Source organism: Polyodon spathula, chromosome 8 (genome assembly GCF_017654505.1).
Source record: "Polyodon spathula isolate WHYD16114869_AA chromosome 8, ASM1765450v1, whole genome shotgun sequence".
Classification (NCBI taxonomy): domain Eukaryota; kingdom Metazoa; phylum Chordata; class Actinopteri; order Acipenseriformes; family Polyodontidae; genus Polyodon; species Polyodon spathula.
This window is the reverse complement of record NC_054541.1, coordinates 18,400,657-18,413,669: the sequence shown is the minus strand read 5'-3', so window position 1 is coordinate 18,413,669 and position 13,013 is coordinate 18,400,657. Positions and strand designations below refer to the sequence as shown.

General features: G+C 41.5%; 1 protein-coding gene across 4 annotated transcripts; it reads right to left on the bottom strand.

Annotated features, from left to right (window-relative positions):
• Window positions 1-262: 262 nt before the first annotated feature.
• On the bottom strand, window positions 263-13,013 carry LOC121319552 (nuclear pore complex protein Nup205-like). 4 transcript variants are annotated; one of them, XM_041257120.1, is made up of 8 exons: window positions 11,407-12,206; window positions 7,933-8,141; window positions 5,686-5,784; window positions 5,101-5,249; window positions 4,755-4,940; window positions 3,348-3,454; window positions 2,135-2,276; window positions 263-1,512 (listed from the first exon to the last, which is right to left on the bottom strand). In XM_041257120.1, exons 4-7 carry the CDS (start codon window positions 5,236-5,238, stop codon window positions 2,261-2,263), a joined length of 447 nt encoding a protein of 148 aa, XP_041113054.1. In that variant the 5' UTR covers window positions 5,239-5,249; window positions 5,686-5,784; window positions 7,933-8,141; window positions 11,407-12,206; the 3' UTR covers window positions 263-1,512; window positions 2,135-2,260. The 4 variants fall into 4 exon arrangements, with proteins under 4 accessions (XP_041113054.1, XP_041113053.1, XP_041113055.1 ...); XM_041257119.1 differs by having other exon boundaries at window positions 5,101-5,302; window positions 11,407-12,200; XM_041257121.1 differs by having other exon boundaries at window positions 2,135-2,273; window positions 5,101-5,302; window positions 11,407-12,199.

Sequence of the window (13,013 nt, the reverse complement as noted above, 5' to 3'; positions counted from 1 at the left end):
ATTTAACAACATTTTCTTAGGCTAAAAAGGGTGCTGTAGAAACTTAGCATTCAATTCTGGGAACCAAGCCCATCTTGATAAGAAACTGCCCAAAACTAGCCACTCATATCAAACTGTACCAGTTTCTACTGCATGATTTTATATAAAGGGAATACATAAGTTTCACAATTACTGATTAAAACAGCATTAAGCGTTACTTTTGATTACACACTTTCATAATTTTCCAGACTAAAGATTATACAAACACTGCAAAGGATTATAACACATATTATTGCATTAATACATTTCATTTTAAATCATCCAGTCCATGTCCAGGGTTTCAGCTCACTCCCAGCAGGATTCCACTTCAGTTTCGGGTTCAGCTTGGGTTGGCTCAGCGAACACGACAATGGGCCCTAGAATCCATCGTCTCGCATCACAGGTGTGAGTCACCATGGCCTTGACTTTGTACCTACAAGACACTTGTATACGCTTAACTCATTAGTGATCCACTTTTAACATCCTGGCCCAGGTCCAGAACAACACCTGGAACACAAAACACACAAGTTAGGGGAGAAAAGAACTGACTGACATACAGCAAGAGGTCAAGCAACCATCATCACAACATCATCATTGATGGCAAATATGTTTCTGTGACAAATCCATGGCAAACATCATCAACCCCTTTACAGCCGACGTCGGCTATGTTTGATTCCTTTAGAAGTCTATGTTCAATTCTACACTATGCCTCCCATTTAAGCTGTGCACCAACAGCAACATCTTCTCAAACTGCTCCAAACTTTGCATGGAGACAGTGGAGCACACTGCAAAATAGGAGAGTTTGTTTAGTTTATTCACTTTGTGCCCAGAAGGGCATTCCATAACCCCAACGCTGTGCCAAAGAAAGAATAACAACACAACTGAAGGCGAAAAGGACCGATGGTCAGTGCAGCTCTGCAGACCTCTCAGCCCAGGTCTATTCTGAGCATGACATACAGATAGAACACAGTGAATGCAGAACCTTATAGAAACGAACATTAATAAAATAGGACCTTCTGCCACTTAATGGTTTTAAGAGAAGAGCAACTAAGCAGGTTATCATAAGCAGAATCCCAATTCCAGTCATTCAATACTATCCTACAAGCACATTTTTGCACTCAAACTTTTTAGTATTGTATTTTTGAAATTTGTCCCAGACAAAACAGTTGTACCCTAAAGAAGCTATTACCAAACTCTTGAAAAGATGTGAAACAAAATTTGGAGGGGGCTATCTAAAAGCAACAAAAAAAAAAAAAAAAAAAATTCTTATCACTTTGACAAAAACATAATTGGCATAGTGTGTAGACAGCAAATTATTATTATGAGTGACTCTCGATTGGACTCTCTCTGAAAACAAGCACCTGTACCTGGCAGTGCAGCTTTGCTGATGATGCCCGTCAGTAGAGACAGCTCCTGCAGGGAGCCGGCCGTTACCTCCTCGCAGCGCAGAATGGAGTGGAGTGTGTTAGAGTGGACAATCATGAACTGCAGGACCTAGCGTTTGAGAAGAGGAGAGATTAGAAGGGTAGGTATGAGGCAGATCTCTCTCTTTTTTTCGTCAAAATAACTTTAGACCCCATTTATATTATATATATATATATATATATATATATATATATATATATATATATATATATTTTTTTTTTTTTAAATCATGTACTTACTTAAGTATTCAAGTGAATTGATACTTGCAGACACATATACACAAATACCCAATTGATCATATTTATATTTAGGGCTTCCAGTTTTCAATTTTTATTTTCCATCTCTCTCCCTCCCTTTAAACCTTAATTAATAGTTGTTAAGCCTTAACCGAATACCAGATTGTTTGTTTAAATTAGCGACGTGCTACTAGAAACTAACGCAGTGGAAATTAATAAACTGAATGCGGCGATTGGAGCTAGAACAAAATGCAGGTTCAAATAGAATCAGATGAGATCAATGCACGTCGTTTGTGAACTCAATCAAGATATGGAGGGTAAAAAGCAACAACTTCCTTTGGGAATTAGTGTTTGATTAAGAAAGCGAATCGGGTCAAAATATGTTTAAAAGGGACATCACGTGATCAAAAATAAAACCTGAAAACTAGAAGCACTATTTATATAGAAACTCTTACCTGAGCTGCAGCCTGCTGGTGCTGTGCGGTACTGGAGGTGAGGATGACCTGGCTGAGGCGCAGCGCTGGGTGCAGGATCTGTCTGTAGCGATCGAGTGGATTTGGAATAAAGCCCAAGGGGTCCCTCTATCCAAACACCCTGCTGAGACAAGGGACACCATACTGAGCATTCTCCTGCTTTTGACCTGTACCTCTCTCAAGACCTGGAGCATAAGGAAGGCATCGCCACCAGACCTGGGCTCAACCACAATTGCAGTTGTGTTGTTCACTGCAATTGCAATGTCATTGTAATTAGTTGAACCTTGACACACCTGCATAATTATAGTTGTAATTCCCATATAATTCAGTTCAATTACACACCTTTCTAATCTTAATCATTCGCATTTCCATGTTGTGTTTCATATTAAGAAATCATTACCCACGCATTTTCAACCACTTTCAGTGACACCCATGTAAGTTATATAGTATGTTTTTGTATTTGTACCTGTAAAATTGTAGTTATTTAGTTATTTTGAGTATTCAGAATAAATAAGAGTAAACATGTTAATGTGTGTAGTTGTTTATGCTACTCTTTTGTATAATTGGAATTCCTGCAGCGTAATTGTAATTGAACAAAATATAATTGCAATTTCAGCAAACAATGTGGCTGTAATTGTAATTATAATTGACCCCAGGTCTGGTCCAGACTGCATTGAAACTCATATACAATATACATGTAATAGGAGATAGCGATGCCATTCACCTATCAACATCATTACTACGTGTTTTTTCTTACTGGATGAAATGTGATAATATAGATACAGTAGACCAATATTGATGTGATACAACCATTTGACATGTCTTTGTATCAAAATGCTTGTATTAGATGGCTTGCATCATATAGTTTGTAACCGCTATAGTGTTTAATTATCTCCTAACTCTATATTAGAAAAAAATATAGTACGTAGGGTTCTGTGCACTGTACAAACAGCAAGTCCTACTCTGACCTCTTGTGGATATCTTCTTTGTGAATTTGGCACAATCAATACAATACGTATGTCCATACAGAGTTATATCACAACTGGATAATCAGTTTTAAAAAAATGAAAGATGCAAGTGTTAAATATGTACATATGAGCATCTCCAATCTCAAGTAACCTAGGAATGTGTATGTGTGAAAACAGCATGAGCTCTTTCAGTCACTAGGACGAATGTAAGAATCCCAGTCCCTTACCCTGGATGCATGTCATACACTTTGCACTGTACCAGCTGCACAACCAGCCCACAGCGCAGTAACTCTGCTGCCCCCTGGGGGTTTTTAGCAACCCGCGTCAGAAGTGCCTGAGGGGAGAGAGGAGTCAGAATGAGCAAGGAAGCAGGCCAGCTGTTGTTCTGTCAAACCTTCATGAAAGTTTAATGAACTCTTAATGTGTAAACCATTTAAATATGTCAGTCAGTATACACTAATGCTATAAAAATAATTATTGGGCAAATTAACCAATAACATTGAATGGGCACGAATGCAATTCAAGCCCACTAAACCAAGGAGCATCTCTATAATTAAAAGGCAAAATAGTAGATAAAAGGTTCTACATCAATGGTGAGGCAATACCAACAGTGTCTGAGAAGCCACTAGAAAGTCTAGGGAGATGGTACGACGGGGATCTAAAGGACAAAGTTTGTGTGGGAGAAGTTAGACAACAAGAAGTGGAAGGGTTGAAGAGCATAGTCAGCAGGGCTTTACCAGGCAAACTGAAACTCTGGTGCTTTCAGTTTGGTCTACTGCCAAGACTGCTGTGGCCACTGACTGTGTACAAGGTTTCCTTGACAAAGGTTGAGAAGCTGGAAGCTTTAACCAGTTCATACGTCAGGAAATGGCTGGGAGTTCCATGCTGCCTCAGCAAAGTGGGACTTGATGGTAAAGGAATACTGCAGCTACCAATCTCTGCTCTAACCGAGGAGTTTAAGTGCGCCAAAGTCCGACTGGAAATGACATTAGTAGATTCATGCGACAAATGCATAAGGGAGGCAGCACCTGTGTTGAAAACTGGAAGAAAATGGATGTCAAAAAAAGCTGTGGAAGATGCTAAGGCTGCCGTTCGAATCAGAGATATTATGGGGCAAGTTCAGCATGGAAAAGGAGGTTTCGGTCTCAGTTCAGCTCCTCCTACATGGCACAAGGCAACCCCAGCTCAACAGAGGAAGCTGGTAGTCAGTGAGGTGCAAAAGCAGGAGGAAAGGATCAGGTGTGTAAAGCCCATTTCCCAGGCCAAGCAGGGAGAATGGATGAGATGGGAAAGTGAGGAACACGATGCAGAAGGATATCTACATCATCGGGTGGAAAACAACGCAAATATATGGAGATAGAGATGGATCACATTAGTTTACTGTAAAGCTACGTCTTAGTTGGTTCTTATCTTGGCGAGAGCCGAGTTCAAATCAGCATGAAGTTCAACATCTACTCTCATGTAATGGAAATTATCATACACTGACTCGCTAAAACATTACAGAATGGCCTTAAAATCAGTAATCAGACTATAAAAACAAAGCATTGGTTATTATAAATCTCTCAGGAGGGCCCACACAAATAGATACACAGTACTAATAACCAGCACAGAGTGTGAGTCACTCTTTCTCTCACCATTTTCGTAAATGTAGAGTGCTTTAGTAGTGGAGGCTGGGGGCTGAGCAGACTCTGCAGGGCCAGGTCCTCTTGCCTTAAGCTTTCCACAAGGACCCTGAGGTAACCGCTGTTAGACATGTACAGCAGCCAGTGGCACTTTTTATCGATGCAGACAATGCGGTCTAGCACAGCAAGGGCCAGCATCTAGGAAAGAAAGGCATTTTATTACATCAAAACAATACCATTTTTTTTCTGGATGTATGATGTGTCCTCTATAACTCTTTTTCAAAAACATGGAACAGCTACCAGCTTTCCTCCATTATCACCAGATGGCTCACTAATAGTAAGTAGAAGAGTTTGATACCTGTCCAATCTCATGGCCATCGCAGGCATCCCGGCACACCACCTCCATGAGCGCAGTGCTGTAACTCTCAGTGATGGCCAGGTTCTCCTGCTGCTGTTTGGTAAAGGCATCTTCTGGGGCTGTGAGGTGCTCCCACATTAACTTGTCAGCTGGGAGAGAGGTGGAATATAAACCAAGACCGGACACTGCTCTCCACTGTTTTCTATGGAATTATTCAATAACAAAATGACAAACAATATTAATTAATAAAACCTTTTTTAAAACTACTGATTACTGATTAAAAGCCTTACATAAACATCCAAGCCCTGCTCTCCAGCAGTATACTAGTGATAATGACACTACCGTGGCATGTTCCTCTAGAATAAATCAAACTTTATTGTTCAAATAATGCCCTTAACCTCCAGTCACATAATTTATTGACTTCCATTATTACCTTCCAACAGGCCACAGCAATGCTATTATCCCTTAAATATAAAAACACATTAAAGTTGGCACTCTAAAAAATCATCCATTTTGAAAGCAGTGAAAGGCACGGCATGAAAGCAGCTCTTAGTTAGGCTACTGGAGCTCTGCTGTGTGTCCTACCTGTTTCCAGTTTCTCTGGTTCATCTGGTTTCTGTGCAACCTGCAAGTAATAGAGCAGAGCTCCATAGAGGTGAGCATGCAACCGCTGGAACCCTCCACCTGCAAACACAGGAAATACCTTCAGAAACACTGAAACTGAAATTACTATATATATACACACACACACAGGGTCCCAAAAACAGAATCATATACACCAACTGTAAGCTTTAATGAAGATATGGACCTCAAACACACACACACACACATTATATATATATATATATATATATATATATATATATATATATATATATATATATATAATATATATAGTATATATGGTCAGTTACCAGTCAAAAGTGAAACTAGGTTTTTTTCATAATTGACAATGTTTTACATCGTATACGTTTCTGTAAATAATTGAAAACACTTATTACAATATAAAAAACATAAGGCGTATCAAAGCAATGTTCAAGAAAATTGTCTCTAAATCTTGGATTCCTCAAAATAGCCACCCTTTGCCTTAATAACAGCCTCACAAACACGACGCATTCGGTTAACAAGTTTCAGCAGAAAATCACCCGACATGTCTTCTCAGCTCTTCTGTAGCAATTCCCAGAGATGTAGGACACTTGTGGGTAGCTTTGCTTTGACTCTTCTGTCCAGTTTGTCTCATACAAGTTCTACGGGATTGAGGTCTGGAGACTGGACAGACCAGGTCATTAGATTGAGTTGTCCTTCACTTTCCTTCTTCACCAGATAGTTCTCGCACAACTTTGAGGTGTGTTTCGGGTCATTATCTTGCTGAAGAATGAAGGACTGCCCAACTAGCCGTAATTCTGATGGAATGGCATGCCTCTGAAGTATGCTATGATAGCCATGCTGGTTGAGCTTGCCATGGACTTGGTAAAGATTACCAACTCTGTCACCAGCAAAGATACCCCACTGCCTCCTCCATGCTTGACAGTGGGAACCACACATGCAGAACTCATGCGCTCACCCTCTCTGCATCTTACAAATACTCGGCGGTTGGACCCAAATATTTCAAATTTTGCCTCATCGGTCCATAAGACCGACTTCCAGTCCTCAAACGTCCAGTTTCTGTGTTTTTTGTCCCAGGCAAGTTTCCTCCTCTTATTCTGCACTCTTAAAAATTGTTTCTTTGCAGCAATTCTTCCAATTAGGCCAGCTTCCCACAATCTCCTCTGAACAGTTCTTGTTGAAACATCTGTACTTCTAGAAGCACTTAGCTGAGCTTGTATTTCTGGGGCAGTTAATCGCCGGTTTCGCGCTTGAACGAACTTGTTGTCTGATTCTGAGGGCACCCTTGGCCTGCCTGACCTTGTTCGGTCCTCATGAGTGCCAGTTTCTTCAAATCGTTTGATGGTCGTGGCCACAGCAGTTACAAACACTTGCAAAGTTCTTACAATTTGACTTAAAGACTGACCTTCATTTCTTAAAGTAATTAAAGACTGTCTTTTTTCTTTGCTTAACTGGGTGTATTTTGTCATTTTCTGCTCCCTTACATTCAGGAATGACAAACTTGTGCCTATGCTACCTATATTTATAGTAATCATGGACCCTCACCTGTTAACAATAATTGGTGACAAAAGGTTAATTAGGTCACATGCTAGTTAACTCAGAGAACATCTAACAAAGACACTTTTATACTTAGGCCACTGTTCTAACACTGTGTTATACACATTTCAGACTTTTGACTGACAAAAATTTAATTTTTGAATGCAATTCACTTATGATTATCAGCTTATATAAGTACACGTATCATATAATGAAATAATAAGTGTTTATAGACAAGTTTATACAGTTAAAAGCATAGATAATCATGAAAAACCTGGTTTCAAGTAGGTGTACTCAGACTTTTGACTGGTAAGGACCACTTGTGAGGCCCTCCAACACCGTTGACTCCCCATGACTCCTTAATGACACAGCTTGAATGAAAGAAGTTGCATTCTTGGATTTTGAGAAAATAATTGCCATTTTAGATAAGACTGCCTATATTTTTTTGTTTAAAATGGTATAAAAGGTAAAACAACTGTAACATGTGCTTATTCTGCACATTTGAAACTAGTGAATAGAAATACAAAGAAATATATGTATAGAATATAATTACTTTAAGGGGAAGTGGACTATCAAGTGGATTATCAAACCAAAAGTCTAAATCTCATGGTCCAGGTAACAGACATTCTGAACTATACCCTGAAGTCTGCAGCTATGGACATACCAACCCCTATCCAAGAGATTTCCTACCAGTACAAAGGATGAAGTCCAACAGTTTCCTGAGGATGAGGTGCAGCGCAGAGTTGGTGATGGGAGGCAAATCCTGAGGTGGCGATCCCCTCTATACGCACCCCGTGCTGCTGCTCTGTACGCACAGACTGGCTGAGGTGGGCAGTGAGGGTGAATACTGAGCCAGCTACCACTGGCATCAGCTCTGCAGCTGCATCTTCAGATAAGACCTGGGGAGCAGTAACAGACTGGTGTGAGCGGAGGAGCAAGGGGAGCAGTAACAAACTGGTGAAGAGCGAGGGGAGCAGTAGCAGACTGGTGTGAGCGGAGAAGCAGTATCAGACTGGTGTGAGCGGAGGAGCAGTATCAGACTGGTGTGAGTGGAGGAGCAGTAACAGACTGGTGTGAGCGGAGGAGCAGTAACAGACTGGTGTGAGCGGAGGAGCAGTAACAGACTGGTGTGAGCGGAGGAGCAGTAACAGACTGGTGTGAGCGGAGGAGCAGTAACAGACTGGTGTGAGCGGAGGAGCAGTAACAGACTGGTGTGAGCGGAGGAGCAGTAACAGACTGGTGTGAGCGGAGGAGCAGTAACAGACTGGTGTGAGCGGAGGAGCAGTAACAGACTGGTGTGAGCGGAGGAGCAGTATCAGACTGGTGTGAGCGGAGGAGCAGTAACAGACTGGTGTGAGCGGAGGAGCAGTAACAGACTGGTGTGAGCGGAGGAGCAGTAACAGACTGGTGTGAGCGGAGGAGCAGTAACAGACTGGTGTGAGCGGAGGAGCAGTAACAGACTGGTGTGAGCGGAGGAGCAGTAACAGACTGGTGTGAGCGGAGGAGCAGTATCAGACTGGTGTGAGCGGAGGAGCAGTAACAGACTGGTGTGAGCAGAGGAGCAGTATCAGACTGGTGTAAGTGGAGGAGCAGTATCAGACTGGTGTGAGTGGAGGAGCAAGGGGAGCAGTAACAAACTGGTGAAGAGCGAGGGGAGCAGTATCAGACTGGTGTGAGCGGAGGAGCAGTAACAGACTGGTGTGAGTGGAGGAGCAGTATCAGACTGGTGTGAGTGGAGGAGCAGTATCAGACTGGTGTGAGCGGAGGAGCAGTAACAGACTGGTGTGAGCGGAGGAGCAGTAACAGACTGGTGTGAGCGGAGGAGCAGTATCAGACTGGTGTGAGCGGAGGAGCAGTATCAGACTGGTGTGAGCGGAGGAGCAGTAACAGACTGGTGTGAGCGGAGGAGCAGTAACAGACTGGTGTGAGCGGAGGAGCAGTATCAGACTGGTGTGAGCGGAGGAGCAGTAACAGACTGGTGTGAGCGGAGGAGCAGTAACAGACTGGTGTGAGTGGAGGAGCAGTATCAGACTGGTGTGAGTGGAGGAGCAGTATCAGACTGGTGTGAGTGGAGGGAGGAGCAGAGACGGAGGAGCAGTAACAGACTGGTGTGAGCGGAGGAGCAGTATCAGACTGGTGTGAGCGGAGGAGCAGTAACAGACTGGTGTGAGTGGAGGAGCAGTAACAGACTGGTGTGAGTGGAGGAGCAGTAACAGACTGGTGTGAGCGGAGGAGCAGTAACAGACTGGTGTGAGTGGAGGAGCAGTAACAGACTGGTGTGAGCGGAGGAGCAGTAACAGACTGGTGTGAGCGGAGGAGCAGTATCAGACTGGTGTGAGCGGAGGAGCAGTAACAGACTGGTGTGAGCGGAGGAGCAGTAACAGACTGGTGTGAGTGGAGGAGCAGTAACAGACTGGTGTGAGCGGAGGAGCAGTAACAGACTGGTGTGAGTGGAGGAGCAGTAACAGACTGGTGTGAGCGGAGGAGCAGTAACAGACTGGTGTGAGCGGAGGAGCAGCAACAGACTGGTGTGAGTGGAGGAGCAGTATCAGACTGGTGTGAGTGGAGGAGCAGTAACAGACTGGTGTGAGCGGAGGAGCAGTAGCAGACTGGTATGAGCGGAGGAGCAGTAACAGACTGGTGTGAGTGGAGGAGCAGTATCAGACTGGTGTGAGCACAGGTAGGCACTGGACCACAGGTCTCATTTCTAGGATTTATCACTTAATACAAAAAGAGTTAGTTTTATGCTTTAATATTAAAAATTTTGATTCCATAAGCAGAAGGGCACAAACAAGAACCTGCAGTGCGAACACTGAATAAAGTCTCTAAGACACATGTATGGTGTGTGACAGCGACAATAATGTGTTCAGAAAAAGTGCAGATACCGAAATGAAAGTGCATTTAGGGATGCAAGTCGGTTATGATTGGTTCGGTTTTTTATCACTTCTTTCAGCTGTTTTTTTGGTAAAACCGAAATGAAAGGTCAAAACCAAAAAAAAACTAACTGCATCTGTGCAGTCAAGGGAACAGAACATAAGTTACTGCATACATGCCATTTTTTTAAAAACGGTGTCTGTGTTATTGCATAACTCATACCAATGTATTATAGAATTAGACAATGTAGAAAGAATAAAATAAACAGTGTTATGAAACAGACTTTTTTTTAATCATTATTTTCCTGGTAACCCCATTGTCACTCCGTTGTAAATGCAAGTCACGTCTGAGTAGAGCTGCAGCTCATGGTTTTCAAAATTCAAATTATTTAATCATTATGCTGGCTTTAAAGTGACTGATGTTTGGCAGCATTTTTAAAGAGTTTTTTGATGAGGAAACATTTCTAAATTTAAATTGTCACCTAAATTGATATGAACAAAAAACTAAAGCTAGAACTCAGGCCCTCTCAAATTTCCAGCTTCAGCTTTTCATTTTTTAGTATGAATTTCTTGAACAAAGGGTTTAAGCGAGGGTGTGCCTGCTAGTATTAGCACCAGAACCGTTCACCAACAAACCGTTTTAGAAACCTGAAAAGAAAACAGCCAGACTACATTTGAAGCCATGGTTAATCCTACTGAGGGCTATCAGAAAAAATCATAACTTTTGATTTATGTTCCCATAGTAAAATTATGCTAATATGAACTGTCTACATGCAGCAGTGTGTGTGATGAGCTCCTGAAAACGCCTCCAGCTTAGTGCTGAAACCGCTTGTCTGTGTCATTCAGTTTGGAATTTTATGCAAATGACGGTTTCGGTTCAGGAAAATCATAATCTTTACATCCCTTCTTTGAATATTCATATTTTAGGACCCAAAGCAACATAAGCAAAAACAACTCCAAGTAAAAGATTGATAAGTTCTCCTGTGATGGTCAGTATAATTAAAAAGTTAGTGCAGAATATTAAAGAATTAGAAATGTCAATGAAATTTTTAAATCACAATTGGACAGAGGTACAGACAGACAGCCACCTCCATCTATCCCTAGATTCTGATATGCACAAAATTTATGCCAAATAACGAAAATATCCAGTTTCATGACAATTGGATAAGCGATTCTCCTGATATACACAAAAATGTAAGTGTGCCGTGCAGAAACCTCCATATAACCTGATAATCTGATACTCAAAAAGACGTTAGTCCCAAGTTTGAAAGAGCTGCTCAGTGAAGCCCACCTTGTCGTGCAGGTCCAGAAGCAGGTCCCTGATAATGAGCTGCCTGTCCTCAGTGGGGATGAGGTCCTGGAGGCAGGCAGTGAGCACTATCTCCACCAGGTTGCGCCAGGACTGCAGGGTGTGTCGGTTGGCACTCAGGCTCTGCTGCATGCGGTTCCGCTCCACAACGAGCTGCAGGATCGAGTTCACCTCCTTAACAAAGAGAATAGTACAGCTAACATCTGTGCTACACAAACAAGGAAAGATAGCAATACAAGTGAACTATACTGGACTTTCACTAGCAAAGTTGCTCTTAGGGATTTTAATTACACCTTGTTATTTTTGTTTTGCTAACTGGCTACATCAACAGGCTGATTTACAGTGGGTCTCTTTTGTTCACCTAATACATAAAATAACATTCAAAAACCAAAAGAAAGCCTTAAGAATAAGTACCTTTACTGCCCCTTAAGATTGTATGATGTTTGCAATTATTCTGAATGGTTCTTATTGCAGCTGCTCAACTAGCATGTTTTTCAAGCTGCTTTCATCTGACTTCAGGAGTAGCTCTTCAGTTCTGCCTAGATCAGCCAAAGTCTTTATAAAAGTAACAACCTGTACTATCAAGTGACCCGCCACCTTGATTCCTTTTGTTTGCTGGATGTGCACTAGCTGGTCTTACGAGTACTAAGACATTGACATATCTACGGCAAGGAACTAAACAAAAAAACTAAAGAGCAGCTCCTGACTTACCAAACATCATAGAATGGTACAGTGATAGTAAAACAAACTTTCACTCCTTAAAAGATACAAAAAAACTAATTACTAAACATACACATGTTAGATAAATTAGTATTGCATTTTGAATTAATGTATGGAAATTATGTTGCATATAAATATACAATAAGGTAAATGTTTTCTACAAAGATCTTTTTTCAGGTGTGCAATAATACAATATAAGTTTTAGATATCTTTTGCATTTGAGGTCATTGAAATCTATACTAGCCACTAAGGTATCTCATCCCAACAGACCCTATAGATAAACAGTTTTAACCATTTTGACTTGCCTCCAACAGTAGAGGCCGCTGTCCAATGGCTGCCATTCCCTGCAGGGCATTAACTTCTACAACCAGGATTCTGTTAACAGCTATCCATCAAAGGAGGAAGAGATGCAGCATGAGCAAAATATATTTAACTACAAAATAATACACCTCATCATGCAAACTACTTTAGGTGGATGGGGTGAAAATTGTCAAGAAATGTCATCATAAAATTAAGCAAACATTTGCGGAAATGTGTTATGATAAGCTTATCCCAGGAATACCTTTACAACATAAACAGCTTGTTTAGACACATTTCCATCTGTATCAGGAAACCAGTCAGTAAAACTAAATATCCTCTTGTTCCAAATCAAACTGGGAATGCTGCCAGTTCCATCTGCAGTTACAATACAATCTGTACCGGATGTTACACAAGTCAAATATCTCCTGTATTCATCGTACATCATTGTTTCTGCTGTTGGAGGTTTAAATCCTGCCTTTGACATCCTTTGCATTGGAAACGCATTAATTAACCTTTTAAGGACTGGGATCGTGTTAACACAATAAAAAAAAAAATAAAAAAACACTTCA